This window comes from Ursus americanus, chromosome 24, assembly GCF_024610735.1.
Source record: "Ursus americanus isolate L20-20 chromosome 24, mUrsAme1.1.p, whole genome shotgun sequence".
Taxonomy (NCBI): domain Eukaryota; kingdom Metazoa; phylum Chordata; class Mammalia; order Carnivora; family Ursidae; genus Ursus; species Ursus americanus.
The window spans coordinates 7,972,947-8,000,822 of record NC_142150.1 but is presented as its reverse complement, the minus strand read 5'-3'; the positions used below and the strand labels follow the sequence as shown (position 1 = coordinate 8,000,822).

The 27,876-nt window shown below is 54.4% G+C and overlaps 2 protein-coding genes across 2 annotated transcripts; one reads left to right on the top strand and one right to left on the bottom strand.

The window, feature by feature from the left end:
* The first annotated feature begins 602 nt into the window (after window positions 1-602).
* On the top strand, window positions 603-18,090 carry IGSF22 (immunoglobulin superfamily member 22). The gene is made up of 22 exons (XM_045808631.2): window positions 603-714; window positions 2,703-2,834; window positions 3,075-3,211; window positions 4,355-4,454; window positions 4,537-4,576; window positions 4,783-4,957; window positions 5,577-5,690; window positions 6,179-6,341; window positions 6,985-7,257; window positions 8,211-8,495; window positions 9,247-9,371; window positions 9,483-9,624; window positions 9,777-10,073; window positions 11,120-11,422; window positions 12,190-12,363; window positions 12,572-12,700; window positions 13,313-13,609; window positions 14,053-14,141; window positions 14,344-14,536; window positions 15,253-15,552; window positions 16,314-16,643; window positions 17,870-18,090. The coding sequence occupies exons 1-22, from the start codon at window positions 606-608 to the stop codon at window positions 17,938-17,940; spliced, it is 3,978 nt and encodes a 1,325-aa protein (XP_045664587.2). The 5' UTR covers window positions 603-605; the 3' UTR covers window positions 17,941-18,090.
* On the bottom strand, window positions 18,091-23,801 carry TMEM86A (transmembrane protein 86A). Its single transcript, XM_045808632.2, has 3 exons — window positions 23,622-23,801; window positions 21,243-21,507; window positions 18,091-20,884 (listed from the first exon to the last, which is right to left on the bottom strand). Exons 1-3 carry the CDS (start codon window positions 23,640-23,642, stop codon window positions 20,448-20,450), a joined length of 723 nt encoding a protein of 240 aa, XP_045664588.1. The 5' UTR covers window positions 23,643-23,801; the 3' UTR covers window positions 18,091-20,447.
* Window positions 23,802-27,876: the final 4,075 nt, after the last annotated feature.

The window sequence follows — 27,876 nt, the reverse complement described above, 5'->3', positions numbered from 1 at the left end:
GAAAGCAGACATGCTATCTTATGTCTTGGCATTCCACCAATGCCAGGGGTCCCCAGGGCTCATGAGAAAAATTCCCAGCTTCCTTTTAAGGCCCAGTGAAGTATGGCTTAGTCAGGAAGTTCCTTCTTAGGTCTGACTTCATTCCCTCCTGATGAAATATCCAGCACCACCTCCCTAGCTCCATGTAGCTATCAATATGTATCCTCAGCTCCCCCTGGGCTTTACTTGGTTCCCTGGGTAAATCCAAGCCCTACATTCTCCCCCCCCCCCCCCCCGGAGACTTGGAATGGTTTGGGATTACTTGGTGGGTGACAGGCCCATAGGTCCTTGTAACCATCCTGGGAAGGTGAGATATGAAGGGAAGAAAAGAAAGGCCAGAGAGAAGAGGCTTCCCCTCACCCTCCCCTGTGCACAGCCATCTCCCCTTGTGCCCACCTGCCCTGTCCCTTCACACACACACACACACACACACACACACACACACACACTCACGCACACACATGCAGAATAACCTCTCTGTATCTCTCTCCTATTCCCTTCCTTGTCCTTCGTGGCCTCATCCCCTCCCTGGTCCTCCCAGGTGAGTGCCCACGCCTGCTGTCACCATGACGACCATTCACCACCAGCAGATGCAGCAGGAGCACGTGTCCATGGAGTTCTCCAGCTCCACCACCCACATGCAGACCTTCTCCCAGACAACCAAGATCGTGGGAGGCAAGTAGACTGGGTGGGAGGGGGATTGGGATAGGGCAGCCTTTCTTCCTCCTCATCCACTCCCTGGGTGGCCTCAGGCTTTGTGAGTACAGGGCCCCTCAGGAGCCCAAGATACAAAGAACAACCCTCTCCTAACCTGTGCTTTGATAAAGCTTAAGCCAGTGGGATGTTTACCCACAGACCAGATCTTCTAGAAAACAGCTTAGGAAAAGTCACTCACGTGAAGGTGTATGAGTGCCTGATGAACTTAATTGCTTGAGGAGATCAGGGCCATAGGCAGGTGGGCGCATCTCCGATGGCAGAACTGCAGCCACAGAGGAAGTTCGGGAAGCAGCTACCTTCCTAGATCCAAGTAATGCTGACCCCGCTCCACTTCAGAAATAGATGTGGAGCCGCCAGTGGAGAGAGGATGAACGCATAAACAAGTGACCTAAGCTTCCAGGCTCTCAACCCTTGGGGACCAGACTTGGGGGAGAGCGGATCCAAGGGAAAGCTGAGAAATGGTCTCAGAGCAGAACAGATTGTTTTAGTCATGTCTCTAGTGGAAAGTGATTAAAAGATGGCCAGGGGCCAGGCTATCCAATATCTCCTCCGGGTCACTGCCCCTCCCTCAAAGTCCTGGAGGGACAGAGTCCCTCCAGCTCCTCCATGCACAGAGGTCAGGGCCAGATGAACGCTCTATATGGACTCCTCCTGGTCAGGGAGGCGGGGCAAGCGCAATGACTGGGACTCGAGACCAGAAGTTGCATCCTTACGTGATGATAGCAGTGACTCGCAGCCCTGGCTGCACATTACAATTATCTTAGTGTAGCGGGGACAGAAGAAGGGGAACGCAAAAAGAGCAACACGTAAGTCTGCCCCAACTGCCAAATCAGGTGTGTTTTTGTTTGCTTGTTTTTCAAGCTCTGCAGAGATTCTAGCATGCAGCCGGCGTTTAAACCCCCGCCAACAGGGTCCAGGCAGGGAATGCCAATGCAGCAAAAAGACTGCGGTGAACTGCAGAGGACATGCCCCACCTAAAGGGGCCCCCACTATTCACCACCCACTGACCGTTGCCATAGGGGAGTATGAGCTCAGTGCTGAGACTGCAGAAATCTGAATTTTTATGTGACATCTCTCAGTTTTTAGACATAAGGCTACTTTTTGTTTAAGCATCGAAGAAGTCAAATAACACCCAACTGCAGGTCAGGGGCAGCCGGCACACTCTCGTCTGAGGCCTCTGATTGCGATTTAAAAGACATTTTTTCGCATCTCAGTCCTTCAGAAGAGCGGGGATAACGAAGGCACCTCCTTCACTGGGGTAGGGTGAGGACTGGATAAAATAATCTCTGAAATGCGTTTAGCACAGTTCCTGACCCAAGGAAAGTGCTCCATGAATCAAAGCGATTGTATCTATTAACTGTCAGCTCACCAGCCAACAAGATTTTCTGCAGTTTATGCTGAAAATACAACTTTTCATTTTCCAAATATACAGTTACCTTACCACGTTGAAGCTGCTCTCTCGGGTAAGGATATTCCCACATACAGCCCATCTGGAGTGGGAATGTTTCCTCTCGCTCACTTAAAAATCACTACTACTGCCCTAGCAGTGAATGCTGAACCACAGAAGGGCAGGGGGAAGGCCTACAGCAGAGCTCAACTAAGCTACCAGGCCTCCCAAACAGAAGGCCCCAGCCCCTCTTAAGGCTCCTGGGGGACCAGAACTCCAGGAGAGAAGCCCAAGAGATCAAGAACACCCCCCCCCATAAGTCTCCTTTAAAAAAAAATAAGACCCAATAATGTGGTCCAATGAAGGTAAGAGGAGTTGGCTCCCCCTGGTGTTTGAAATTTGCCATAACACAAAGACCCACTGACTCGAAGTCCTCTTTCCCCGGCCAAAGTCCCCGCACTGGCCTAAAATGCTCCATTGTCCCGTCAAGAGATCAGCCCTCCAATCCTGGGCTGAGCTCCGCCTGGAGCCCATTCTGACCTCTCGCCTGCCGCCACAGAGGAAGTCGTGACAAGGAAGTCCTCGAGCACTGTAGAGTTCTTCAGCTTGGTCACTCGGAGTTCTGACATCCCGGCGGGCGAGAGCGTCCCAGAGTTCGCGGAGAAACCTCACCCGGTCACCGCGCCTGAGGGTGCGTCGCTCCCCGTGTCTTCCCACGCCCCTAACTGCTTCCCGTTCTTCTCCCAGTGCCCCAACCAGCACCCCCCCCCCACCACCACCACTGACCCCCAGTTCACGAACTCTGGCTGCGCCAGGCTGAGGATCCCTCCCTGCCCTGGGCGGACGTGAGATCCCTGGGAGGAGGCGGGGTGCAGGCAGAAGGTCTGGCCTGGAGACTAGGAGGTGAACTTGTGTCCCATGCCCACTGCAGGGGATAAAGCCGTGTTCCGAGCCCGGGTGCGGGGGAACCCCAAACCCAACATCTCCTGGAAGAGAGAGAGCGGCATCCCCATCAAGGAGACGGCCAAGATGTTCTACGACAGCATTAACAAGGAGCACGTGCTGAAGGTGCGGGGACCCGAGCCTGAGATCCAGTTACGGATGAGGCCAGGGGCAGGGACCCCAGGGCATGTCGCAGCCCCCCTTGTGGACAAGAGAACTGGGCCATGGGAAGAGAGGCTGTCATTGCCCTAGAGGAGCGGCAGGATAAGAGAAGCCGAATGAGGACCTTGAGGCGTTGCTGGAGTAAGCAGGGAACCAAAATCAGGGGCTAGATGAAGCAGAGCTAGGGCAAAGCCTAGGCGGGGCTGGCCCAACCGGAAGAGACCTCGCTGTTCCAGAGGTGAGAGAGCCAGAAGAGAAGCCAGGCAAAAAGTGTGGGCGTGGCTAGAAGGGGCGGGCCCGTGGTGGGTGGAGCCGGGCTAAATGCAGACGGAGGGGGCAGAGGGAGGAACTGAGCACAGCGTAGGGGTGAGGGTCAGGGTTCCTGGGCTCTTCAGGGAGCCTTCCGGAAGACTCTCACCAAGGGCTGATCATCTTTAGATGTAACTAGCTTCTGCAACCTTTTAGCTCCAGACCCTTGAGGAAAAGGAGGGATGGGTCAGGTGGAGACCTGTCCCAGTGGGTCCTGCCAGGACTTACCACGGTGAAAGGCAAAGAGCCTCCCCTCTCCCCCACAGACAGAACTCGGTTCCTTCTCCTCCCATGGTCCCATTACTGGACCCTCAGCCCCCAGAGCACACACAAGCTGCCCCAGGGTCCACCTCCCGGCCACCCCTTCCACAAATTCATTCATTCCGCAAGCACCTTCTGAAGCCCCACTGGGCTGTAAGGGCCATGCTGCATGCACCGAGGAAGCCTAACTCACCAGCTTCCTCAGACGCAGCCCAGTGCCTGGTGCAGAGGAGTAAGTGTGTGTTAGAGGAAGGAATACTCATCCCAGTGTAGAAAATGCACATAGTTACAACTCAGAGGAAGTCCCTGACTTCTAGCTAACAGCCAAGGAGAATCCCATGCAGAATCAGGCTACGAACACACACACTCGCACGACTACTACCTGGAACCTCCAAATCGTAGAGGCTGCTCGGTCCTCCACGCCTATGCCCAACACTCAGCTCCTCTCCCACCCACCCCCATGCCCTCCTCTGCCTTCTCACAGAGAGTCTCCCTGGGGTCCCCCCTTCCCTCACTAATGGCTGGACTCTGATACAGCTGGAGCCACTGACCTCCGATGACTCTGACAACTACAAGTGCATTGCAAGCAATGACCATGCAGATGCCATCTACACTGTGTCCTTGCTGGTGACAGAAGGTGAGTGAGCTCCCTCCTCCTGGCCTTTCCTCTTAGGGACCAGACTCCCCCTGTCTGACCCTGTCCATTTCTGTGTCTTCAGGTCAAGAGAAAATGGATTTTAAAAAGATGTTGAAGAAGAGGTGAGGCTGGGGGGCCCCTCTGCCTAGGTGCTGTCCCTCCACTCTCCAGGCTAGAGCTTCCGGAAAGCCTTTCGGCAGGGCCCTGAGTTAATGGCCCAGGGTCCAAGAACCCATGAAGTAGGGAGGGGAATCACAACGGTAGGGGAGGCTCCCTCTGTCTTCAGAGGGAGGTGCTGAGTCCAAGCTTGGCACCCACCTCCTCCCAGGGCACCCCCTGCTCCCAAGAAGAAGCAGAAGAAGGGGATAGGTGAGAAAGAGATGTTGGAGATTTTGTCCAAGGTGCCCAAGAAGGACTTTGAGAAGGTCTGCATGGAGTACGGTTTCACTGACTTCCGGGGGCTGCTCAAGAAACTCAAAGAGATGAAGAAAGTGGAGGTGGAGGTCAGTGCCCATAGTGGGGTGGGGGTCTGCAGGCAGGGGTCTGGGTCTCCAAAAGTGCTAGTGCCTGTGTGTCTCCCAGTGGCAAGGCCCCTCCACCCTGCACGCACGTGCTCAAAGGCAAGAGCAGGAAAGGAATTCACTGTCCTTCTACTTCCCTCTCTACTACCCCTGATGTGTTGGCATGGACTTTGAAGTCACTCAGCCCTGGGTTCAAAGCCCATTTCTATTGCTTTATTAACTATGTGAACTTGGGCATCTCTCCGAACCTCAGTTTCTCATTTGCAAAATGAGAAATCTACCTTCCTCTTTCGTTTGTTTCAACCAACTCAAGATTATTAAGCATCCACACCTAGTGGTGTGGAATTAGAGGAGTTATGTAATGGGCCCAGGTACATAGTGACCGTTCTGCAAGTGCTGGTTCATTTCTTATCGTCCATCATATCTGTCTCCCCCAAGTCTTGCAGGCTTTCAGTGGCAGCAAGTGGGGGAAGCGCAGGTCTCCAATCAGCCTAGTCATTTCTCCCCAGACCTTTAGGGGGCTCCTCCAGAATTGGGTTAACAGACTGGTCAGGCTCCAGATGTCCCTGACGCCTTCCATTTTATTATCACAATCTCACAGACCATCCGGATTCTGAAGCCCCTGGAAGACATAGAGACCAAGATTGACACCACTGTGGTCTTTGACTGCATCATGGAGCTGAAGGACCCCAATGTCAAGATGACATGGATGAAGGTGGGGGGGGCACCTAGGCAGGGCCTGCCCTGGCAATATCATTTCCTCTCTGCACCTCCTCCCTTCACAGAGCCCCCTCATTATCCATCAGCCGGGTCCTCTCTTCCATCCCAGCAAGAGGATGCCTCCTGGTATGATTGAAACTGGCTGGGAGCTGGGCTCTGTTCTTAGCTATTCCATCACTTTGCTTTTTGATTTGAGACCATTACCTTCCTCTCTCTATGCCTCAATCTACCCATCTGAAAAGTCTGGGTTAGGAAGCTCTGAAGGTCACATTAAGAGTTCAGGTCTCAGGGGAAGCAGGCATCCTGGGTCCCACTGGGCCAGAAGATGAGGCTAAAGAGGTCTCAGGGGTCTGTGGTGTGTCTGAGGATCTTAGAGAGGTACACATGGCACCCTCCAGCTCAGGCTGGCCTTGGGGAATGGGGACCTCTGGAAGTCTCCTCCTGAAGTCCTTCATCGGCTCTTCTACCTGTTTCACGAGGCAGGGTAATGAACCACTGAGGATCCAGTACTCCCTAGGCAAGTATGATGTGAAGCAGATGGGCACCAAGTACATGCTGGTTATTACCAACGTGAACATGAATGACGCAGGCATCTACAGCCTGTCCGTGGGTGACAAGCGGATGAGAGCAGAGCTCACAGTGCTGGGTATGAATGTGGGCATCAGGGGGAACAAAGAGGACACAGTCAGGGTCAAGGGAGGAATAGCCAGGGATGGGGTCCATGGGGATATGGGAAAGAGGACTGTGGGGCTATGCAGTTGAGGACTGCATAGGGATGGACGTCAATGGAGGAGGGAAACATGGGGAGAGGACTATGAGATAGTAAGTGCCATGGGGCAGTGTGGCATCGTGGTTAAACGTACAGTCTCCAGAGTTAGACTAGTGGGGTTCAAACCCCAGCTTCTGTCACTATGAGCTTGTGATTTGGGACAAGTTATTTAACTTCTATTTGCCTTGGTTTCCCCATCAGTAAAATGGGGAAGAATAGCAAAATCTACCTATATGGGAATTGGATGCATTAGCATATGCAAATTGGCTAGAACAGTGCCTGGCACATATTGAAAACTGCGTAAGTGCTTTGTAAAATTGCTGTGTTAACATCACTGGGGGGGAGACCATATGAACATCATGGGAGGGGGTCACAGGCAGAATGAAAGGAAGGATGCTTTCCCCAGTTCTGGGCTACAGGAGACCAGTGACCCCTGAGTCTCCATGCCCCTTTCATCATCCCACCCCTCAGGGGAGACCAGGGCTGCAGCCCAGCGAGTGCCCCTCCTCCTCTTCCACAGATGAGCCACTCAAGTTCTTGGGAGAGATGAAGCCAGTGAAGGTGACAGAGCGCCAGACAGCTGTGTTTGAGATCCGCCTCTCCAAGAAAGTGCCTAACTTTGTGTGGAAGTTCAACGGGAAGGAGCTGAAGAGGGACGAAAAGTACGAAATCACGGTGTCTGAGGATGGTCTGACCCACACGCTTAAGATTAAGGATGCCAGACTGTGTGACACCGGCGAGTTCTCTGCTGAGGTGGGGGACCTGGTACAGAAGGCCCAGCTCACTATTGACCGTGAGTGGTTGGGCCCGGAGCTTGAGGGGTGGGCCTCATACCACAGCCACCTCCATGTGGGCATCCATCCATCCATCCCTCCATCCATGTCTCCTTGCAAAGCCCGGTGATGGGTACTAGAAAGACACAGCATTCTCTTCACTAACTCCTGGAGTCGTGGGGGAGGCAGGGGTGAAAATGGAATCAGAACATAAGTTCTCAAGCAAGGAGTCAAGACACACTGGGGTCTTATTATCAGCTGGAGGTCATGGGTCAAGAAATTAGTAGCCCTTCTGGCTCTAATCTCATAATTCTAGCACATCCCTCCTAACCATGCATGTTCTTACATGAGAGCACTTTTGGAGAGTTACGCATGATGGTGGGTACGCCCAGAAGCATGCCACACATGTGAACCGCCCTTGACACGTGTGACATGGCATCATCATGGCTGTGATGGAGGGAGGCACAGAGGGTGTGGGAACCCAAAGAAGGGGCACCACTAGGTGATGTCAGAAAGGATGTGATGAGGTGATGGCCAACCTTCTTCTTACCAAGAAGAACAAAAAGGAGTTTAGCTTTCAGCAAAGGGAGAAGAAGAGAGGAAATTCTCAGCAGAGAGAACAGCATGTGTCAAGGCCCGGACACCAGAAAGACAATGCAGTTATGGCTGGAGTTCCAGAGGGGCATTAGAGATATTGACTGCCATGCTGTGAGGAGGTAAAACTTGTTATCCTGTTTTACATATGAGGAAACTGAGACTCCGGGAGTGAATGCATTGCATACAGTCAGCTAGCAAATAAGGGGCAGAGCTGGGACTCTCCCTGCCAGTTACCTCTCTGGGTCGCACGTTGCACGCAAACACATTCCACGTCACAAGTCCCTGTGTTTCTGGGATGAAAAAGAGGAGCAAAGCAGCATGTAGTTGCAGAAAGGGATGTCGGAGTTGGGTCGGATCCAGGTCTCCCTGTCCACAGGCATACCCATCAAGTTTGTGAGAACCCTAAAGAACGTACGTGTGAAAGAGAGGAGCCGCGCATGCCTTGAGTGTGAGCTGACGTCCAAGGATGTGACGCTGCACTGGAAGAAGGACGGGCAGCCGCTGGAGCGCAGCACCAAGTACAGCATGAGCCACGAGGGCAAGCGGGCCGAGCTGGTCATTGAGGACGCACAGCTCAGTGACGGTGGAGAGTACACCGTGGTGGCCATGCAGGATGGAGACCCCACTGAATACTACAGTACTGCCATGGTCACCGTGGAGGGTACACACCCACCCCGTCAGTCCCCACTGTCCAATACCCCCCATCCTGACAGCTCCCTACCATGACACTGATCGGCCCCCTACAGACTCCAACGCTCCTCAGACCATGATCGATTTCTACTTCCCTACTCTGATCACCCCCATCTCCCAAATTCCGACCATCTCTGACCTCCCAGGCCCTGAACATCTCTACCTCCTGGACCCTGATCATACCCCACCTCTCAGATGCTCTCCTAAATCCCTTGACTTTATCCATCCTTCACTTCCAGACTCTGATCATCCCCAGCAGCCCTAATCATTCTATACTCCTTGACCCTGGCCAGCCCCTACTCACTAACCCTGATCATTCCCCACTGATCCTGACCACCCTCACCCCCTAAAAACAGTCTAGCATATCTAGCACAACCACAACCAACCCCCAACTCTGCTAACCACCTGCGTTCCCACCATCTAGTCCCCTTCTTCAGCTGAGCATCCCAAGTCCCCACTGACCATCCTCTGATGATAAGCCTCCCATCGGTCATTTCCCAATGCAACTGGCTTTTCCCCAACCTCCCATCTTCTTGCTCCAGTCCCCCCACTGACCATTCTCCAGTCACCCATTGGCCATTTCCAAACCTCCTGCTAATCATAAATTATTTTGATAGACGCGGCACCCCTGCCCTTCCCTTGGCCATGGCCACCAGCCATTTTCCCGTGAGTCCCTTCTGTCCCCAGCACCCTAGCCCAGCCCCCGCTCCCTTTCTCCCCAGAGCGTCTGGCCACAGTGAAGAGCGGGCTGTCCGACGTGCACGCGGCCACTGGGAGCCCGGCTGAGCTGTGCGTCGTGCTGAACGACGAGAAGGTGGAGGGCGTGTGGCTGAAGGATGGCAAGGAGGTCCGAGGCAAGGGCTAGGGAAGGGGACCAAGGAGGGAAGGGGTCGACTGGGCACACATTCACACTCACGCCCGCCCCTCGCCCTCGCCCCCGCCCCCCTCCGTCTCCCAGATCACGGACTTGCCGGGCGTGCAGATCGTGAAGCAGGGTGCAGTGCACAAGCTCATCTTCCCCAACACGGGCCCGGAGCACGAGGGCAAGTACACGTTCCGGGCCAAGGGCGCAGAGAGCGAAGCCTCGGTGTTCATTGCAGGTAAGGTGGCCGCCCGCTAGCGGCAAAGCTCGAGCACGCCTGGCCCGCCCACGTGCTCAGAGCTCTTCCCCCACCCCCGGGGTCCTCCTCCACCCCTCGTCGCCCCGCCCCGCATTCGTGCCGGGCGAGCCTGCCCTGCCGCCGCCCCACAGATCCACCTACCATCGACCCGTCGGTGCTGGAGGCGCTGGCCGCGCACCCCGTGACCGTGAAGGTGGGCCACACCGCGAACATCAAGGTGCCCTTCCGGGCGAAGCCGCTGCCCAAAGTCACGTGGTACAAGGACGGCGTGGAGGTGACGGAGGAGGAACGCGTGTCCCTGGAGCGCGGGGAAGACCAGGCGCTGCTCACCATTTCAAACTGCGTGCGTGAGGACAGTGGCCTCGTTCTGCTCAAGCTCAAGAACGACCACGGCACGGCCACAGCCACTCTGCACCTCAGCGTGCTGGGTGAGGGCGGACCCTGCTGCTCGGCGCTGGGGGCGGGGACGGAGCTGCAGTGGCGGGTTGCGGAAGGGATGGAGTGCTAGCTTTGCAGCCAGAAGCCCGCTTTCTGAACTCCTAATTCTGTGGCCTTGGGCAAGTCTATGAACCTTCTGAAGCCTCAGTTTCTGACCTGCAACAGGATGATTTGGTTTTTGTTAGTTTTTTGTATCTATTTCACGTGAATCTAAGACACAAAGAGTGCAGGACACTAATAGACCTTCCAGTGTTAAGTGTTGTTACCGACTTGGAGATGAGTCCGTGGTTGGAAGGTAGAAATGAAGTGAAAGAGGTGGGATTTAGGGATAGAAGTGAGGTTGGTGGGGAAGTTGTGGGAGTTGAAGTGAAATGAGGTGAGGGGAGGTGAGGTACCGCTGAGGATAAAATGAGGTTGGAAGAATGGGAGGGGGTAGGAATGGGATTTGGGACGAGTCTGAACATAAGGCTAAGGGGAGAGGGGAGGAGCTGGCCTTAGCGAGCTCATCATTCACACACACACACACACACACACACACACACACACACACACACACGCCACCAAGCTGTGGAGTCAGAAGGTTTAGGTTCCAATTCAATTCAGCAGCAGGACTGAGCTCTTCTGTGTTCTCAGTGCTGAGGACAGACATGCATGTATCCCAGCAGTCTCTCAACCCAGAAGGGCTGAAGACCAGCCGACATGTAATTACAGCATAACATGAACTATTAATACCAGAAAGCATTGAAGTTCTGGAAACTGAGAGGAGGGGGAGATCTTGTCTGGAAGGAGACAGGGGGACATCAGCTGAAGCAGGGGGCCCTCAGGTCCCCAGTCCCCCCCATTGCTAGGGAAGTGAGAGTCTCAGGGGCCAAGCATCCAACCCTCTGGGCAAGTCTTACAAGGAGGGGCAGTGAACACAGAGAAGGGCGAGGGATCCAGAAAGCTCAGAATCTAACTGTCCTCCAGTCTGGCTGGACCTCCAGCAGGTGGGATCTGATCCTTTGCTCCCATTCTGATGGCTATCTTCTGTCCTCAGACCGTCCCAAGCCTCCCCAGGGCCGGGTGGAGTTCCTGGAACTCTCCGGGAACTGTGTGCACATGAAGTGGAAGGCCCCGAAGGACAATGGCGGGCGGCCCGTGACACAGTTCATAGTGGAACGGAGGATGGTCGGCAAGAAGGCCTGGATTAAGATAGGCGAGGTGGACAGTAAATTCACGAAGTTCTCCACCAACAAGGTAGAAGAGGGGAAAGCCTACCAGTTTCGTATCCTGGCAGTTAATTCAGAAGGAGTGAGCGACCCGCTGGAAACAGAGGAAGTGTTTGCAGGAAATCCCATTGGTCAGTGAGACAGCCCCATGCTCAGTGGGAAACTCGGGGGTCAGGATGGGGGTCTTCAGACAGTGGGGAATGCTGCGGGAATTTCCTGGGGTCACCTCTGTAGCTATCCTATGAGACAGACAGAATCCAGAGTAAGAACAGAACGTCATCTTGGGCAGAAATTCTCGACTTTTCCCAGTTAGATCTCATGCACAACACACTTCCACGTGTATATCCAGAACTGCGTTCAATTCCACAGAAATGACTCCACTTGTTTCTCCATTCCAGAAATCATCCCAAATCCAAGTGGGAGTGATGTTACTTTAGAGAAAACCTTGAATCTATTCTAACTTTTTCCCAAAGAAAACCCTTGACAACCTTGGCATTTTAATTATGAATGCTAATTAACTACTTGCTACACTCCTCCCAGTTGGTCTCCATGTCTCCATGTGTCAGGAACATTAAGAACCGTAGCACTGGGAATGACACAGGTTGGAAGATTGGAATTGGTGATCTCAGTCTTGGCCACACAGTAGAATCACCTGAGGTCTTGAAAAACATGCCAGTGACTAGCCTCCACCCCAGGCCAATTAAATTAAACTATCTGCAGGTAAAACCCAAACATTGTTTTTTGGTGTTGGCATTTTTTTTAACTCCCCACTTGATCTTAATGTCCAACCACAGTTAAGAATCATCAGGGGTTTTTTAAAGGAGGGAGCCAGACATCAGCATAGGGTGGGCAACCGTCTACACGCTCCCCCTCCTAACCTCTGCCCTGTCTTCCACAGAGCCCCCTGGGCTTGCCTCCCAGCCTCAAGTGACTGATGTGACCAAAGACGCCATGACCATCACATGGAATGCCCCTACCCAGGATGGGGGAGCCCCAGTGCTTGGCTACATTGTGGAGCGGAGGAAGAAAGGCAGTAACCTCTGGGTGCCAGTCAACAAGGACCCCATCCAAGGTGAGGTCCTAGGGAGAGAGGCCCAGGAGGACCAAGGGAGGCTTTGCTGGGCAGACCTATGTATCTCTGCTGGCCTGAACGTGTTCCATTCCCCAACTCCTTTGGGGGTTTTCATGGCATCCCATAACCCCCTTTTCATGTCCTCTCACTCTATGGTCTCCCATCTCATGGACCCCCTGCCTCACGACCCCTCATATTCCCATTTCAGACACCAAGTGCACTGTGGACGGTCTCCTGGAGGACACAGAATATGAATTCCGAGTCATAGCTGTGAATAAGGCAGGCCCTGGACAGCCCAGTATGGCATCCAGCTCAGTGGTAGCCAAGGACCCCGTCAGTGAGTACGGGGCTGCCAAGCCCCCGCACACAGTAGGATTAACCCCTTCAAGGTAGACAGCGGATTTCTTCTCTGGGAAGGTCTCACAGGATGACCCCGCCGCACAGTCTCCACTTTCTGGGGGCTGCCAGCCTAAGAGAGGGACGGGATACACCCAAAAGAAAGTCAGCAAGTAAAGATCGAGGGGACAACAAGGAGGCAGTGTGGGGAAAAAAATGTTATCAAACTCTGAGTATTTCTGGTTAGATAAGGTCGTGGACGCACGTTTGAGGATTGGGTAGGGGTGTAGGGTAGATGGTTGGGAGGGTGCTGAGTTTAGGATGTGAGGTGGGGTATTGCACACGAATGGATGTGGTGGAGACGGTTGGGCTAAAGGCTGGAGTTTCGAATATAGGGGGATTGAGGGTGTAGGGTATGTTGAATTTGGAGGGTGTCAGGGGTGTGACAGGATTGATCCAGTGAGAGAACTGAATTTGGAGGTTGTTGAGTGTTAACTGGGAGTTGGAGGCAGAGGCGGTGGAAGTTAGGTGTCAGGGGTACTGAGTGTGGGAACTGGACGCGGGATTGCATACAGATGAGTCAGAAGGCCAACTGGATGTCTGTGCCACCCAGAACCCCCAGGCCTGGTGCAGGGTCTGCACGTGTCTGATTCCTCCAACTCCAGCATCTCCCTGGCCTGGCGGGAGCCTGCAGAGGGAGACCCCCCCTCCGGTTACATCCTGGAGATGCGGGCTGAAGACACAAAGGAGTGGTCCAAGTGCACCAAGATCCCCATCTCGGGCACCTGCTACACGGTGGGGGGCCTCACCGAGAGGCAGAAGTACTTCTTCCGAATCCGGGCTGTGAACGAGGCTGGGGTTGGGGAGCCTGTGGAGCTGGATGAGGGGGTCCGTGCCATGCCACCGCCAGGTGAGGGTGCAGACAGAGTTGGGGTTTAGGGCCCAACATCCTGGCCCCATACTTTCCTCTCTGGGACCTCATCCCACAGGGAAAGACTGGGTGATGCTATGCTCAAGAAGTCATCCATACTTGTGCCTGGACAGAGCTAGGGGTGACCTGCCCCCCACCCCCGCAAAAAACCCCACTCACTCTATGCCAAATAGTGTGCCAAGGGAGGTATTAGAAATATAGAAACAAATAAGACACAGGACCCGCCCTAGAGTGTTACATACTAATAGGGGAAGACAAAGGAGGAACAACTAAACGCTTCACAGTGTTGGGGCTGCCAGCTGTCTGTATGACCTGTCGTGAGAGCATGGGGGAGAGGTTGGGAAAGGCTGTGGGGGGAGGTTTAAAGCTGAGTCTTCCAGAGAGAGAGGTCCATGGCCCCACCTCTGTCTCCTCCGTCTCAGCTGCCCCCAAGTTTGACCTTACCGCCCGGCTGAAGAGTCACATGGTGGTTCGTGCTGGGACAGCCCTCTGCATCCATGCTGCCTTCTCTGTGAGTCGTTCCAGACCCTGGCCCCCACAGGCCCCCCACTTAGCCAAGATGGCTGCTGTAGCTATCATAATCTCTGTCTCTGCTCCTCGCCAGACCCCAGGCAATAGAGCCTGGCAGGAGATTCCTGGACAGTGGAGTGGGAGAGGGCCTGCCCCCAGATAACACCTGGGTGACCCCAGTGCCATCTCCCGTCACCACGCAGGGCTCACCACCACCCAACGTGATCTGGCAGAAAGATGGCATCCCTACCAAGGGCCGGGAAACCATCACCAAGGGCAAGAACCACTCCCAGTTCCTCATCAACAGCACCAAGCGCGCCGACTCCGGGGTGTACCGCATCTTGCTCCAGAATGAGTTTGGAGAGGCGTACTATGACATCCACGTGCGTGTGGCAGGTACGACAGCGGGCAGAGGCCTCGGGGAGGCATCCTTGCACACACTCCCAAATAGAGCTCCCCGCTGCTGCTTGAGTTCCTACCCCTGTCAAGTCACGCCCGAAGGTGGTAACGGCTTCTCTGGTGCCACAGAGCAGGACATTATTGGCCCTTGCCTTCCTGGGGAGGTTTGTTTCCACTTTTTCTAAATGCCCTGAAGCCCTAGAGGCATTGAACTAGGACCAAACCCTTGTGTCAGTCTCTGCACTCGTATCTGGTGAGCTTTGGGGCGTATGCAAAGTATGACTGGAAGAGAGAGAGCAAAAAATGAGTGGGAGGCAGGAGGGGCAGATGGAGACGAGTCCATTGAAAATGGGAGTGACCCGATAGTGAGGGCTAGATGCTTTATAATCAAGTCTTAAACCCCCAAGGGATGAAGGGATAAACTTTTATTGAATGGTTACTATGTGCCAAGCACTTTACTCAACATTTCGGTGGGAGTTATTGTCAGCCCTATTTTGCAAGTGAGGAAATGGGTCTCAGAGTTTACAGGGCTGGTAAATGGCAGGTCTACACCTCAGAAATAGTTCCTTCTGACTCCAAAACACCAGCGGCCTGAGACTCAAAGAAGAGATAGTCCCCATTCCACCTTCCACGGGGCTTGGCAGGTGGCTGGGGTGGGACACAACTCTTCAGGCCCGCAAGGATGGCTGAGGGACCTTATATGGCTGTTCCAGATTTTCCGCGGCCACCCACAAACCTACGGCTGTTTGAGGAGGTCCCCAACACGGTGACTCTGACCTGGAACCACAGCCCTGACGTGCAGGAGGACAGTGAGGCCCACTACGTCATCCTGAAGCGAGATGCCAGCACCGCCACCTGGTTCACGGCTGCGGACCACGTCTTCAGCAACAAGTACACGGTGACAGGGTTACTCCCCGGCAGGAAGTACTACTTCCGAGTCGTGGCCCGGAACGAAATCGGTGACAGTGAGCCCCTGGACTCCAAGGACACCTGGCTCGTCAACAAGGACAAGAGTGAGTGTGGGTGGCCTTGGGGGTTCGGGTTATATGTCCGATGGCAGGGATGACATAGGCGTTGCCAGGGGTACCCAAGATTGGAGGTAAAATCTGAGAACCATTGAGGTGGAAAGGCCACGGTCAGGGATGCTGGGAAGAGAAGTAGCGATCCGGAAGCCTAGAGATACTTTCTGGATACTCTGAGGGGTGGGACTAACGTGGCAGTGGGGAGGTGCCCTTGGGGGCGGGGATGACTGGGGGCGGGGGAGCTGAGACCCTGCCCTTGGAGCTGAGGGGTCTAAGGGGGTGAGGACTGGGGAGGGTCTCTGAGGGTGACGTCCAGGAAGGGAAGGGATTAAGGGTGAAGATAGGATGGAGAAACTTGAAATGAGGAGCTAAATGGAGGCGAGGGGAGCCTGCGGAGGCTGAGATGACGCTGGGGAAAGGCTGGATGGGCAGTTCCCAGCCGGTTAACAGCCCGGTCCGCAAGCTGGCAGCTGGCAAGAAGTTAGGACTCCCGGGTCTGGAAAAGGGTAAAAACCCAAACCCGCGCACCTGGCTTTGATCATGGAACCTTGGAGTGACAAGGGGCGGGAGGGTGGCGGAAGGGGACCCTCGGACACGCCAGTGTCAAGTCGGGACCCCAGAGTGGCTAGCGCGTGCCCTTCCCCGGGGAGCTGGGTCTCTGGGGCGCCTCCAGAGCTCTCAGCGGGCGGGAGGCGCCAGGGGTCCTGGGCGCTCTCACTGCCTGCCGTGTCCCCCCGCCCTCCCCCGCGCAGTCGAGGACCTGAGCGCCAAGCTGAAGCCTTACCAGCAGAAGGACTGGCGCCACGCGCCGCGCTTCCTGACCCCGCTCAAGCCGCACACGGTGCTGCGCGGCCAGGACTGCACCATGACCTGCGCCTTCCTGGGGAACCCGCGGCCCACGGTGACCCTCTACAAGGGCGACGTCAACATCACGGCCAACTCCAAGTTCTGGTACAACTCCACCAGTGGCGTCTGCACAATCGTCATCCCCACCTGCACGCTCAAGGACAGCGGCGAGTACAGTGTGCTGGTGGAGAACGAGTTGGGCAAGGACCGCAGCAGCTGCGCGCTCACGGTCTACGGTGAGGGCACCTCGCAGGGCGGGGCGGGGAGGTGCCCCTGCGGCCCACCTGGTCCAGAGGGCAGGATGGCCGTTTCGTGGTGCCGTTTTTTATTTCCTCTGCCATCAGGTGGTGTAAACATTCACCAACTGGCCGTACTTGGTTCCTCTCTCCCATCCTCTCCATGTCATTTGTTCTGTGCCTGGCTCTGCAGACTCGGGGGTCTGCAATCCTTAGTGGGCGTAGACTTGCCTTTGAAAAAGAAACTGGTGAATAGGCCGAAACCAGACTCACCAGTCACAATCTCTGTCGCAGGGTTCTGGAAGGAGTTTTTATGTTTACAAGATTTGACAGGTGATTCTGATATGCAACCAAGATTGAAAACTACTGGTCAGGATAAGGATAGACGGAAATACAAATGGGGCAAGGACTGAAGGGAACCTAGTGGAGACCCTTCCTCCACCCAGACGTGCCACACATTTGCTCATGCGCGTACAGGCAGGGGCGCGATCTTCTTTCTTCCTGCACCCTCTTCTGTCTTCGCAACTACACAGCTAGTAGCATGAACTCAAGAAATGCAAAGCGGACCTGCCCTGCCCCTTCTTGCTGTAACTCCCTTTTCCATGATCCTCTTGAGAAAACCCCAACCAGCAAGGCTCCCCACACTGTCCCCTGCCCCTTACATCGACTTCTCCAGCCTCATCCTCTGCCACTCCCTGAACTCTCCATGGCAGTCCATCGCTGTCCTGTTGTAGCTGCCTCTCTTCAGGGAAAGTCACGCCCTGTCGCTCGGTCTCAAGTGCTCAGCTAGACGTCTGGCGCTGAGATGATATGATGCCTCCAGAATGGTGGCTGAACTGTATGACAGAACGAGGCCAGGGAAGGCATGGTGGGAGACATCCAGCTTTCATTCCACAGCTAGACAAATCCCTGACAGCTTAATTCTGGTTGTAAGCACATGGGCCCAGAGCCCTGGCTCCACTACCGCCCAGCCTGTGACCTTGGCAAACCACGCTGAGTCTGCTCTCTCATCTCTTTCTTAAGGCTGTTTGGAGGCTTAAATGAGATAGCACGCAGAAATGCCTGGAGCAATGCTTGGCAAATATTAAATGCTGAATGACTGTGGCTCTTGGCCCCACCCTCTCAGCTGACCTTGAGAACTGGGGCCTTAACTGCAAGTCTAGCCATTGGAGTTTGCCTCCCCCTGGCAACATTAACACTGACAAATACTTGTTTTGCTCTTTCAGACAAAGATGACAAGTCCATTCTAGCATCAGTCACTGAGAGTCTGCAGAAAAAGTCTAAGTACCTCATGTGAGCTCCGGCCCAGCCCAAGCATCAGGAGGACGTTGTGATGTGTGGTTTCGGGGCCTATCCTGTGTGTGGCCCCAGCGAGGGCGGCCCCGTTTGCTCTCTGCTGCTTGTCAATGTACGCAGTCAGTGGAGGCCTGGGACAATAAATTGACTAAGTTCACCCCTGCCTGTTCCTGAGCGTGATGTGCAGCAGGGACCAAAGACGTGGACTTGGGAGTGGATGGGGACACACGGAGCATGGACCCCAGGAGCTTAGTCCAAACCCACTCACATTGGGAGGGACCAGCCCCCTCAGGGCAAGGGAGAGCAAGTCTTGATCGGCTTCATCCTTCTTCAGGTGCCCCCCCCCCCTTCGTCACCAGGTGGGTCTGTTGTCAGAGGAGGGGATCAGGGCCTCGCCTCTTCAGTGTCCAGGGCTCCCACTGTTTGAGAATCAGCGCCTCTCAAGCTAGAATGAATCGGTCATCCAGCTCCCTACGTTTCAAACTTGGGTTTTACAGCAGAAATCTCCCTTTTAAAAAAAATCGTAAGAAACTGCTAGACTTCAAACAAGGATAGGGGACTCTCTGAGCCTCCCTCCTCTACGTACTCTTTCACTGTCTCCCACCAGGTATCGTTTGGAAATCACTAATTCACTCACCACCCACATAGGACTGAGCCTCCTCTATCGGTTCCCACAACTCTACCACCTCTTCCCTAAGGGCTATTCACCACCACCCAAGGCTTCCCTGTCTGCTTCTGGGGCAGGGCACTGTCCATTAAGATGCAAATGCCCCTCTGATCCCGGCGTTGTGGGATCGAGTCCCACACCAAGTCCCACATCGGGCTCCTCCGCTGGGAGCCTGCTTCTTCCTCTCCCACTCCTCTGCTGTGTTCTCTCTCTCGCTGGCTGTCTCTCTGTCACATAAATAAATAAAATCTTAAAAAAAAGATTTAAAAAAAAAAAAAAAGATGCAAATGCCCCTGGAGTGGCGTAACTCCACTCCATTGTTTTGCCAGGGCTTCCCATCTAAAGCACAAATCAACCAATCCAATCTTCCTCCTCCCTGCTGTTTAACTGAGCCCACAGGCCAAGGAGAGAGGAGACCCTTGAAGGGAATCTGGATCATTCTGGAGCAGGCAGCAGGTCTGGGAGGAGGTGGGCAGCAGTAGAGGATGCTGGGTAACTAAGACATAGCAAAGGTGCCAGGCACCCGTGCGCAGGGGAGTGCATCAAGGAGAAACTTGGATGGTGGTAAATACTACCCATCCCCCATCCTACTGAACTACATCCTCACCCATACACGTGACCGGGAAGTGAGACCCACTCCAACCAGCACCATGTCACCAGAGCCAGGGAGCCAGCCTGGCGCCAAGATGCACTGGCCAGGACTGTGACCCAGGCTGTAAGGACATTCAGGCCCCTGGCACCATGCCCCCAACCCCCTCCTCTCCAGGACAGGCACATGCCACACAAGCAGGACAGCCAATGGCCCTTGGTTTTTATTTTTTTTTCACATGAGCAGCAAAGGATGGAGATGTCCCATCCTTGCTCCTTTTGCATTGAATGTGCCTTAGGTTTTATTACCCTAGAATGTCATTGCAGGCCCCTCCTCTGGCTCCCAGTGAAGGGGCAGAGAGGAAAGCACTGATGGCAGCAGGGTGGGGTCCCAGCTCTCTAAGCCAGGCTCAGCACCCCCTCAGCAACTCCCTGAGACCCTCTCCCTGTAAGACTTAGACAGCAGGACAGAGACAGATGGCAGAGTAAGACACAGACAGGCTGAGAGACAGACCACACACACAGACTCACGTGCACAGACACACATACAAGTTGGCCCCTTCCTTTGGCATGGTTCACCCTAGCCCCGGGGATAGGGTCTAAGGGTGGTGGTGGTGGGCCTGCACTCTGGGCTAGCCTCTGAGAGAGATGGGACCAACTTGAATCCTTGGTAACCCAAGCTCCCAGGCCAATGAAGTCCCCAGTCTTGCCTACGTGGACAGACACCCCTTCACCTTCCCACCCAACACTTAGAAATTGAGATTGTTCAAGTAACAAGGATAGATGAAGGAAAGGGAGACTCCATCCTCATCCAATCTTCCCAATTAGGGGCCTGCAAAAGGGAATTCAAGCCCTGGCTTGGGTCGTCTCAGCTCAGATGTCTCCTCTCTTCCCTCAATTCGGTGCAGATGAGAAAGAGTGGGAACGGGTGAGTCAGACTCTTCCATCTAGCAGAAGTGGGGGGAGGTCAAGACACCGAGCACCATCACCCTCCAGAGGGGTTTTGACAGTCCCGATGGGGCTGGAGGTGGGGAGATGTCTAATTCCGGCTCCATCAAGGAGAATTAGGCTGGGTCTTTTTAGCTCTCAGAATTGTTCTGGACCAGTAGCTTCGCTAGAGAGATCCCTTTCCTGCTTACCCTCTCAAACTTGTACATTTCCCAGGTGGTAACTGCTGCCCCAGGGTAGGCCTACAGCCGTCCTGACCCATTTCTTGCCCCAGGAGGAGAGAGGGGTAACCAGACCCTGGCCTCTCAGTTGGCCTTGCTCAGTCTGTAGTCTTCCACTGGCTCCCGGCTCTCAACAGCTGACAGGGCGATGAGCATCTGGGCAGCATAGTACGTGGACATGATGAGTGCCCGTGAGTAGGGCACCGGGAAGCAGAACTTGTTGAGGGCGATGGTCAGGTCTGAGATGATAAAGAACAGTGCACCACTGCCTGCTGCCAGCTCGGTCCAGCGCCAGGCTGCCCCGACCAGCCGTAGTCCTGCCATAGCCCGCCAGCCCATGAAGCCGATGAGGGCCACATAGACCCCCACCAGGTAAGTGAAGGCACCTGAGAGGCATGGGTAGAGAAGAACGTAACACAGGCCCGACAGCACTGCCATCACCAGACCTGTCCGAAGAGCCAATGGCCGCATGCCAAAGGCCGAGGCGTAGAGCATGTGGGTCACAGCAAACATCAGCAGACCTGGGAGTGAGAGGGGATGAGGGGATGCTGAGGGCCAGCTCAGGGAGTAATAAGTAACAGGGTGGGGGTAGGAGGGGAGTGCTTGGGATAACCCAGGAGTTTTCTCTGGGGAGTATCGGGGGTGGGAGGAAATCCACAGAGGTAAAGATATACCCTCCCTTCCCCTGAGAAACTCTAGAACTGATCACCAGATCTGCAAGGTAATCCTCCAACAAGGGCCCCACGGTCTTTGGCCTCAGAACCCCTCAGATTCTCCATATTCTTGTTCCAAAGCTCCCTCTCCCAAATCCTCAGCCACGTAAGACCCTCTAGCACCCAGCCCCAGGATTCCTCCCAGGTAGCTACTGGGGCAACTGACCGTGCACAAGGTAACCCTGGTCCTGCCAGATGAGGAAGGCATCACCTAGAGCGGAGAAGACGAGCCCCGCAAAGATGCGGGTGGCACTGGGATGGGCCAGCAGGAATCCTAGGCCATGGGCCAGAAGGAAGAGCCAGAGGCAGAAGATGGGCAGGCACTTGATGAGGGCGCTGACCCACGATGGGCTGGACGAGGGCAGCCAGAGCACAAAATACACACAGGTGGCCTTGAAGAAGGGCACCAGCTTGGGTCCCTCACTCTTCACCTGGAGGACACAGGACAAGGGCAGCACTCAGCACTTGGAGCTCAGAAGCCCACAGAGGTGTTCTGAGCCAGCACCCTCAACCCAGACATATACCCCAGAGCCAGACCCACCTCCCAAGTAGGGAGGATTAACACGCAGAAACCCAGTGTGGCCTGCCCCAACCAGCCAGCACAGTATGAACATTCCCATCATCACCCTGAGGTTCAGCTGATTAGGAAGGGCAAGGGCTCCCCTGTTCCTGCTGCCCATGTGCATTCTTGGCCCAAAGCAGGACCAGAATGGTCACTCACTGGGCAGAAAACAGATCTTGGGATAAAGTCCCCTCCTGCAGGCAATGCTTCTCCCTTCCTGACTCCTCCCTGTCCCTCCCCAAAGCCCCGTTAACCCCTCCCTGCCAGCATCAGCCACCAGCCATCTGGAATGGAGTGGAGTCAGCAGGAAACCACAGAAACGCCACAACTAGCCAACTCGTGATCCTCTGCAGTGAGGCCAAGGCACAGGCTTAGGGCCCTGGCAACACCCGGTGAGTGCCAGGAATGTGTGAGGGTGGGCCCTCAGCGGGCCCTCTCCTGGCCAGTCTGCTCCTCAGCCTTCACTCCAGCTTTCCGAAAGGTACCAGCCTAATGGTACCATCAAGAGCAAGGAGAGGAGATAGGGATGCTGGCTAGAGAAGGATTTCAGGGACTGGGGAGTGGAAGGGGCGGGGCGTCTCTTGGTCAATCTCATTTCCCAGAGAACAAGAGCAATTCAAGAGTTCATCAAAAAGAGAGGCAGGAAGCAGGGGAGGGGTTCTCTTTCCAGCTTTTGATGTGAAGCCAGCAGACTGGCTGGGAGGAGATGTGGGAATGAGAGGAGGAAGTTAAAGCAGCTGACTTGGCCTCAGCCAGATAAGGGGGGAGGGCAGCTTAAGAAAGGTGTGTCCAAGGCCACTTCAGGTACTCTCCAAGCTGAGGGAGGGGGCTGCTGCAGATATTTCGAATCTGTGATCCCCTGATGCTCTTTTTTTGGGGTTTTGAGTACAGGGTCTCTGTGGGTGATTCAGAACTGCTGAGGTTCCCTGTATACACACACTCTGACCAAAATGATTGTGCCTCTGGGTGGGTGAGCTGTCCAGCACAAGGCTCTGGGAACACACTGATTCCCAGACTGCCAGTTACCTGAGGGCTGATCAGACTGTGATGAAGGAGGTTGGGAAGAGACAGATGGTTAGGTCCAGGGTCCAAGCCTGCCCTTGCTCTGCCAGGGGTGAGAGCAGGGAGAAAAGATGACTCAGTCCCTTCCTATGGAGATATCCCCCATCCAGGCTCATCAGGGCAGGAGCATGGGTAGAGGAGGAGACTGCAGGAGATGAACAACCCCACAGTCCCCAGTTCTCCCCAGCAACCACCTGCCAGTCCTTGGAAGCATCAACGTCTGCTCCATACCCCTCCCCCAGCCCTATACTTCCTATAAGGAGAAACAGGCCGTAGTAGTAGTAGCTGGTGAGATTTTGACAGTCATAGAGAATCCAACACTAGAAGAGGAAGGGTGGAGAAGAAACAAAGGTTCGAGTTGAGAAAGTCTGAATTGGTAGAGATGTCAAGAGACAATGACCCCTCTCCCTCCAGCGCATTACCAACGCTGCTTGGACTCAAGGGCGTCCCCTCCCCTGCCCCAGGCTTGTTTATAGGATGAGGAACGGGAAGAAACAAGTTTGGGCCAGGATTCCCAAGAGGTCCCAGTCACTCTCCTTCCTGCCCTTCCCCGCTCTCTCCCACGCCTCCCTGTGGTCTGCCCACGCAGAACCGGGCGGCCAGCTGCTGTCCCTCTCTCTCCGGCAGCCACCTCGCCGACCCGCGTCAGACACACAGACATCAACAAAGTCACGCTTCCGAGTCACGTGCCCACTGTTTTCCTCCCTCCCGCGGGCGGGCGGGGGCTGCCCGGAGGAAGGGCGCCCCGGGTCCGGGGTGCCGGGCCTTGACAGCGCCCGCCTCCCGCCCGGGGACGTCGACCGCCGCGGGATCCCTGCCCTTCCTCGGCCCCCGACGGCCTGGCCTGCCGCAGCCCAGTCCCCAGGCCGGTGGGCTCCGGCCGCGCCGGACACTGGCTCGCTCGCTCGCTCGCTCACTCACCACAGTGACCGGGGACACCATGGCGGCAGCGGCGGCGGCAGCGGCGGCGGCAGCGGCTGACACTCCGCTCCGGGCTGCAGCGGCCAGGACGCGCCCGCGGCCAGGTGAGCAGCGAAGACGTAACAAAGCCCCGGGTGACGGACAATACCTCCCGCTCGCCGGGCGCTGTGATTTCTGTCTGCGATCCCCATGACGTCACGGCACACACCGCCAATGAGGGGGCTGGAGTCAGGGGGCGGGGCGTTCGAGGCCCCGCCCCTCCGGGAACCCGGGCCAGGGCATCCCAGAACGTGACTGTTACCTCCGAGTGAGGACCGAGCTTGGCTGAGAGTCAGACACATTCCTGTCGTGGGCACACGGCTACACACATCTTCTCATAACCCGGGGATAAAAAACTGATTCCCTTCAGCCTTTAACCACACGGACATAGTTGACATAGTTCTCACGCACATAGTTACGATTAGACCCACAACCTTGTGTACAAACACCCACCCAAATGGACACACAATGGTCAGCGTATATGCCACCTTCAACATGAAAAGACACACATCAGTAGGTCCACAGCAGCCCACAGACTCATCGCCCTCACGTATATACAAACATATACGGACTCACAATTACCCTTAGGCATCAAACGAGTGCGTAGACACAAAACCCACAGCCGCAGTTCGACACACATCCTTCGACATAAAAGGAGACACTGAGACAGGCACGCAGCAGCCTACAGACCACAAATACTTAATTGCCCTTACACATGCCTCTCATAGATCAGAGACGACAAGAACACATTGGGAATGACAGGCAGACCTGAGCATACTTAAGGACCCACACCAATGGAAACTAAGTTCGCCAAAATCCGGCTTAAGCAGCTTGAATGTTGAGGTTACAAAGACTAAAGGGACACAGGCACATTTGGAACCGGGCCTCATCAGAATCATGGGAATTACATGGATGCACTGGTAAGCAGTCAAATGGACTGTGATCTCTGTTCCATCTTGCCAGGTCCACGTTGTGTGACTGGATGAACCACTTACCCTCTCTGGCCTTGATTTCCTCATTCTTTTTTTTTTTTTTTTTTTTAAAGATTTTATTTATTTATTCAACAGAGATAGAGACAGCCAGCGAGAGAGGAAACACAAGCAGGGGGAGCGGGAGAGGAAGAAGCAGGCTCATGGCGGAAGAGCCTGACATGGGGCTTGATCCGACAACGCCGGGATCACGCCCTGAGCCGAAGGCAGACGCTTAACCGCTGTGCCACCCAGGCGCCCCTGATTTCCTCATTCTTAAAATAAGTGCCTAATCTCTCAGGTTCCTCCCAAGCCAGCTTGTTGTATAGGACGGGGAAGGAGCAGGCTGCTGGTGTCAGGAAAGTCTCGGAGTCTTCCTGGAGACAGAGATTTCAGATACTACTTAAAGGATGGCCTGTGGTCTTTGATCTGCAGTAGGAGGGAAGGAGTTGTGTGCCAGGCTTTGGGAATTGGGTTTGGAGGGGATAACTAGCCTAATTAGCCCTAATTAGCAGCCAACAGAGAGTGGAGTTTTAAACACCCTGGGATGACGCTAAGGCCCTCTTGGTGCTCCCCAACCTGGTGCTGGGCCAGGAGAAGCCTGCAGCTTGCCTTCTGCGAGCCCCTCCCACAATGGGCCTTTCTTTTTCTTTTGGGACCCACCCAGCTTTGCCCAAAGCCTGTGCTGACCTGACACCCACTTGGAGTGGGGAGCAGCCCTCTATTGGTGATAGAATTCACAACCAGAGATTCAGAGGCAGGGGCAATAGGGTGAGAATCAGGGGCGCCTGGGTGGCTCAGTCGTTAAGCATCTGCCTTCAGCTCAGGGTGTGATCCCCGCGTTCTGGGATCGAGCCCCACATCAGGCTCCTCCACTAGGAGCCTGCTTCTTCCTCTCCCACTCCCCCTGCCAGTGTTCCCTCTCTCGCTGGCTGGCTCTCTGTCAAATAAATAAATACAATCTTAAAAAAAAAATAGGGTGAGAATCAAGACTTGGGATTGGGGTCACCCACAGCCTTCTCCCATCCCCTCCAAGCGCTTTCTGCATAGAACCCCAGTGGGCAGTGAACTCTGCCTGGTCTGCTCTCTTCCTAAGCAGGGGCTGAGGGGAGACCTACCTTACCAAAATGGGAGACTACAGTTGCTGCCTGGAGGGCTTGGTGCCACACATACCCATCCACACACCCACCCATCTACACACACACACATATACACACACACACACACACACCCCTTCCTACAGTGTCCTGCCTAGAAGAAAGGCTGGTTTGAGAGTTAGAACTGCTGTACTTGATGCTAGCCCCTCCTTCTCTGGGACTTACCAGCTCTATTAACGAGGCATGTCACTCCATCTTTGGAGCCTGGGTTTCCTCCCAGAACATGGAGAAATGGGGCTAGAAGACATGTGCAAACATGTCCCTTTTCCAGCCAAACCCTTTCATGTCACCCAAGGGAGAGTTCTCAGAACATGGTCAAGTGGGGGCATTTTTCATTTCTCTGGACGTTCATTTCCCTGTTGATAAAAGTGAGAGGATGGGACTATAAAAGTGGTTCTCAACAAGCAAGGCCTATCAAAATTTCTTGGGAAGCTTTTTAAACACATAGATACCCTTGCCCCATCCCAGTCCTACTAGTTAAGTGGCACGGATTTTAATAAGCTTGGGTACACAAATCTAGAAAGCATGAGATGTAGAATTGTCATCCGCAGGGCCCGAATCAATGTTTGATTCCTCAACAGGCAATAATCGTAAACATAGGTCACCTGCAAAGCAGAGGCATCTCGCCCCAGTGCTGGTTATTCTCTGCCCTCTCACTACCCAGTTCCATTCTCAGCCCTTCTCTCCCCTGCCCGGGAGGCTGACCTCTATACCTGTATCACCTGGGCTCACTTGCCCTCTGGCTCCTGATGGAGTTTGGCTAACAAGAGGCAGAAGCAAAGCTGAAGGTGGAAGGAGGGCATGATTAGGGATTCCCCGCCCCCACCCCCACCACCAGCTTGCTGGGCTGAGCTCAAGTCCTGGCAGTGGCTGTTCCTCCATGTCCACAGCTCCAGGCTCCCACCCTGGACCTCAGGCCTACAGAGGGCAACTTCCTCCTGCTGTCGCTAGTCTTTAGGTAGGTGCCTCTTCAGCCCTGGCTGGTTTCCTTAACCCTGCGCACGTCTCTGCCAGGAGTCATGGTGTTCTATTATATTCTTGAGGGTTCCAGCACCCTGATACAGTCCCCAACAAAGCAGAGGTACTGCCCCCTTCCCAAAAAGAAGGAGCTTATGTCATTTTGTGTCTATGGATCAGATTTCTTGTTTTAGTTTCAAAAACAAAATTTTATTTTACTGTTTAGTGTTTTTATGTTGACTTGTGTATTGCAGGAAGCAGAAAGTGGGATAGGGCTGCCTGAAATCAGGCATTCCTTCCTCTCTGTACCCAAAATGGCCTGTTAGCATGGCCTTTTCCTCACAGCTTTTCATTCTTTCCTTGGACTGTCTCCCTCATAAGAATCTGAGTCCATCCATTCATTCATTCATCCAACAAAGGTTTACTGAGCACCAACTATGTACTATCTACCCTGTTAGATGTGGGGGTTTAAACGCTGCAGTGAGATATAGGCTCTGTCCTCATGAGGCACGCCGTTCAGTTCAGGCAAGCAAGTAAACAATTACCGTGTAGTGCAGCAATTGAAATAACTGAGGCATAAAAGTATGTTTTGGTTGACATCAGAAAGACGTCAGAATCATTCATTGTGCCTGGAGGAGTTGAGGAAGCTGGGGCTAATACCAAAGGGATGAGTTGGTCTTTACTGAGTAAACACCAATGGAAATAATGTTCTAGGCAGACGGAACCGCGTTTGCACATAAGAGCACAAGAGACCCGCTGAATTCAGGGAAATGCCTGTAGTACTGGCGTAAGGTGGAAGGTGAAAAGAGTGAACCTGTAGAAGCAAGTGTGATCCAGGTCAGAGGGGATCTGAATGTTCTGGCTAAGGAGCTTGGACTTGATCTATAGATGACAGTAAGTTCGGTGTCTTCTGTTCCCTGGCTTCTCTGATTGTTCCCAGATCTCTTGCACCAGATACGTGGATAAGGCATAGAAATGATGATCAACCATCATTCTGGGCTAGCCTCACTTTCTCCTGTGGGCTTCAACTAACCCAGTAGCTCCTCCATCTCTGACCCGCATGGTTTTGCCACAGGATGCTTTGTTCTCATCTAGTTTGCTCCACTTGGCATTGTAATCCAGCTCTAAATTGTT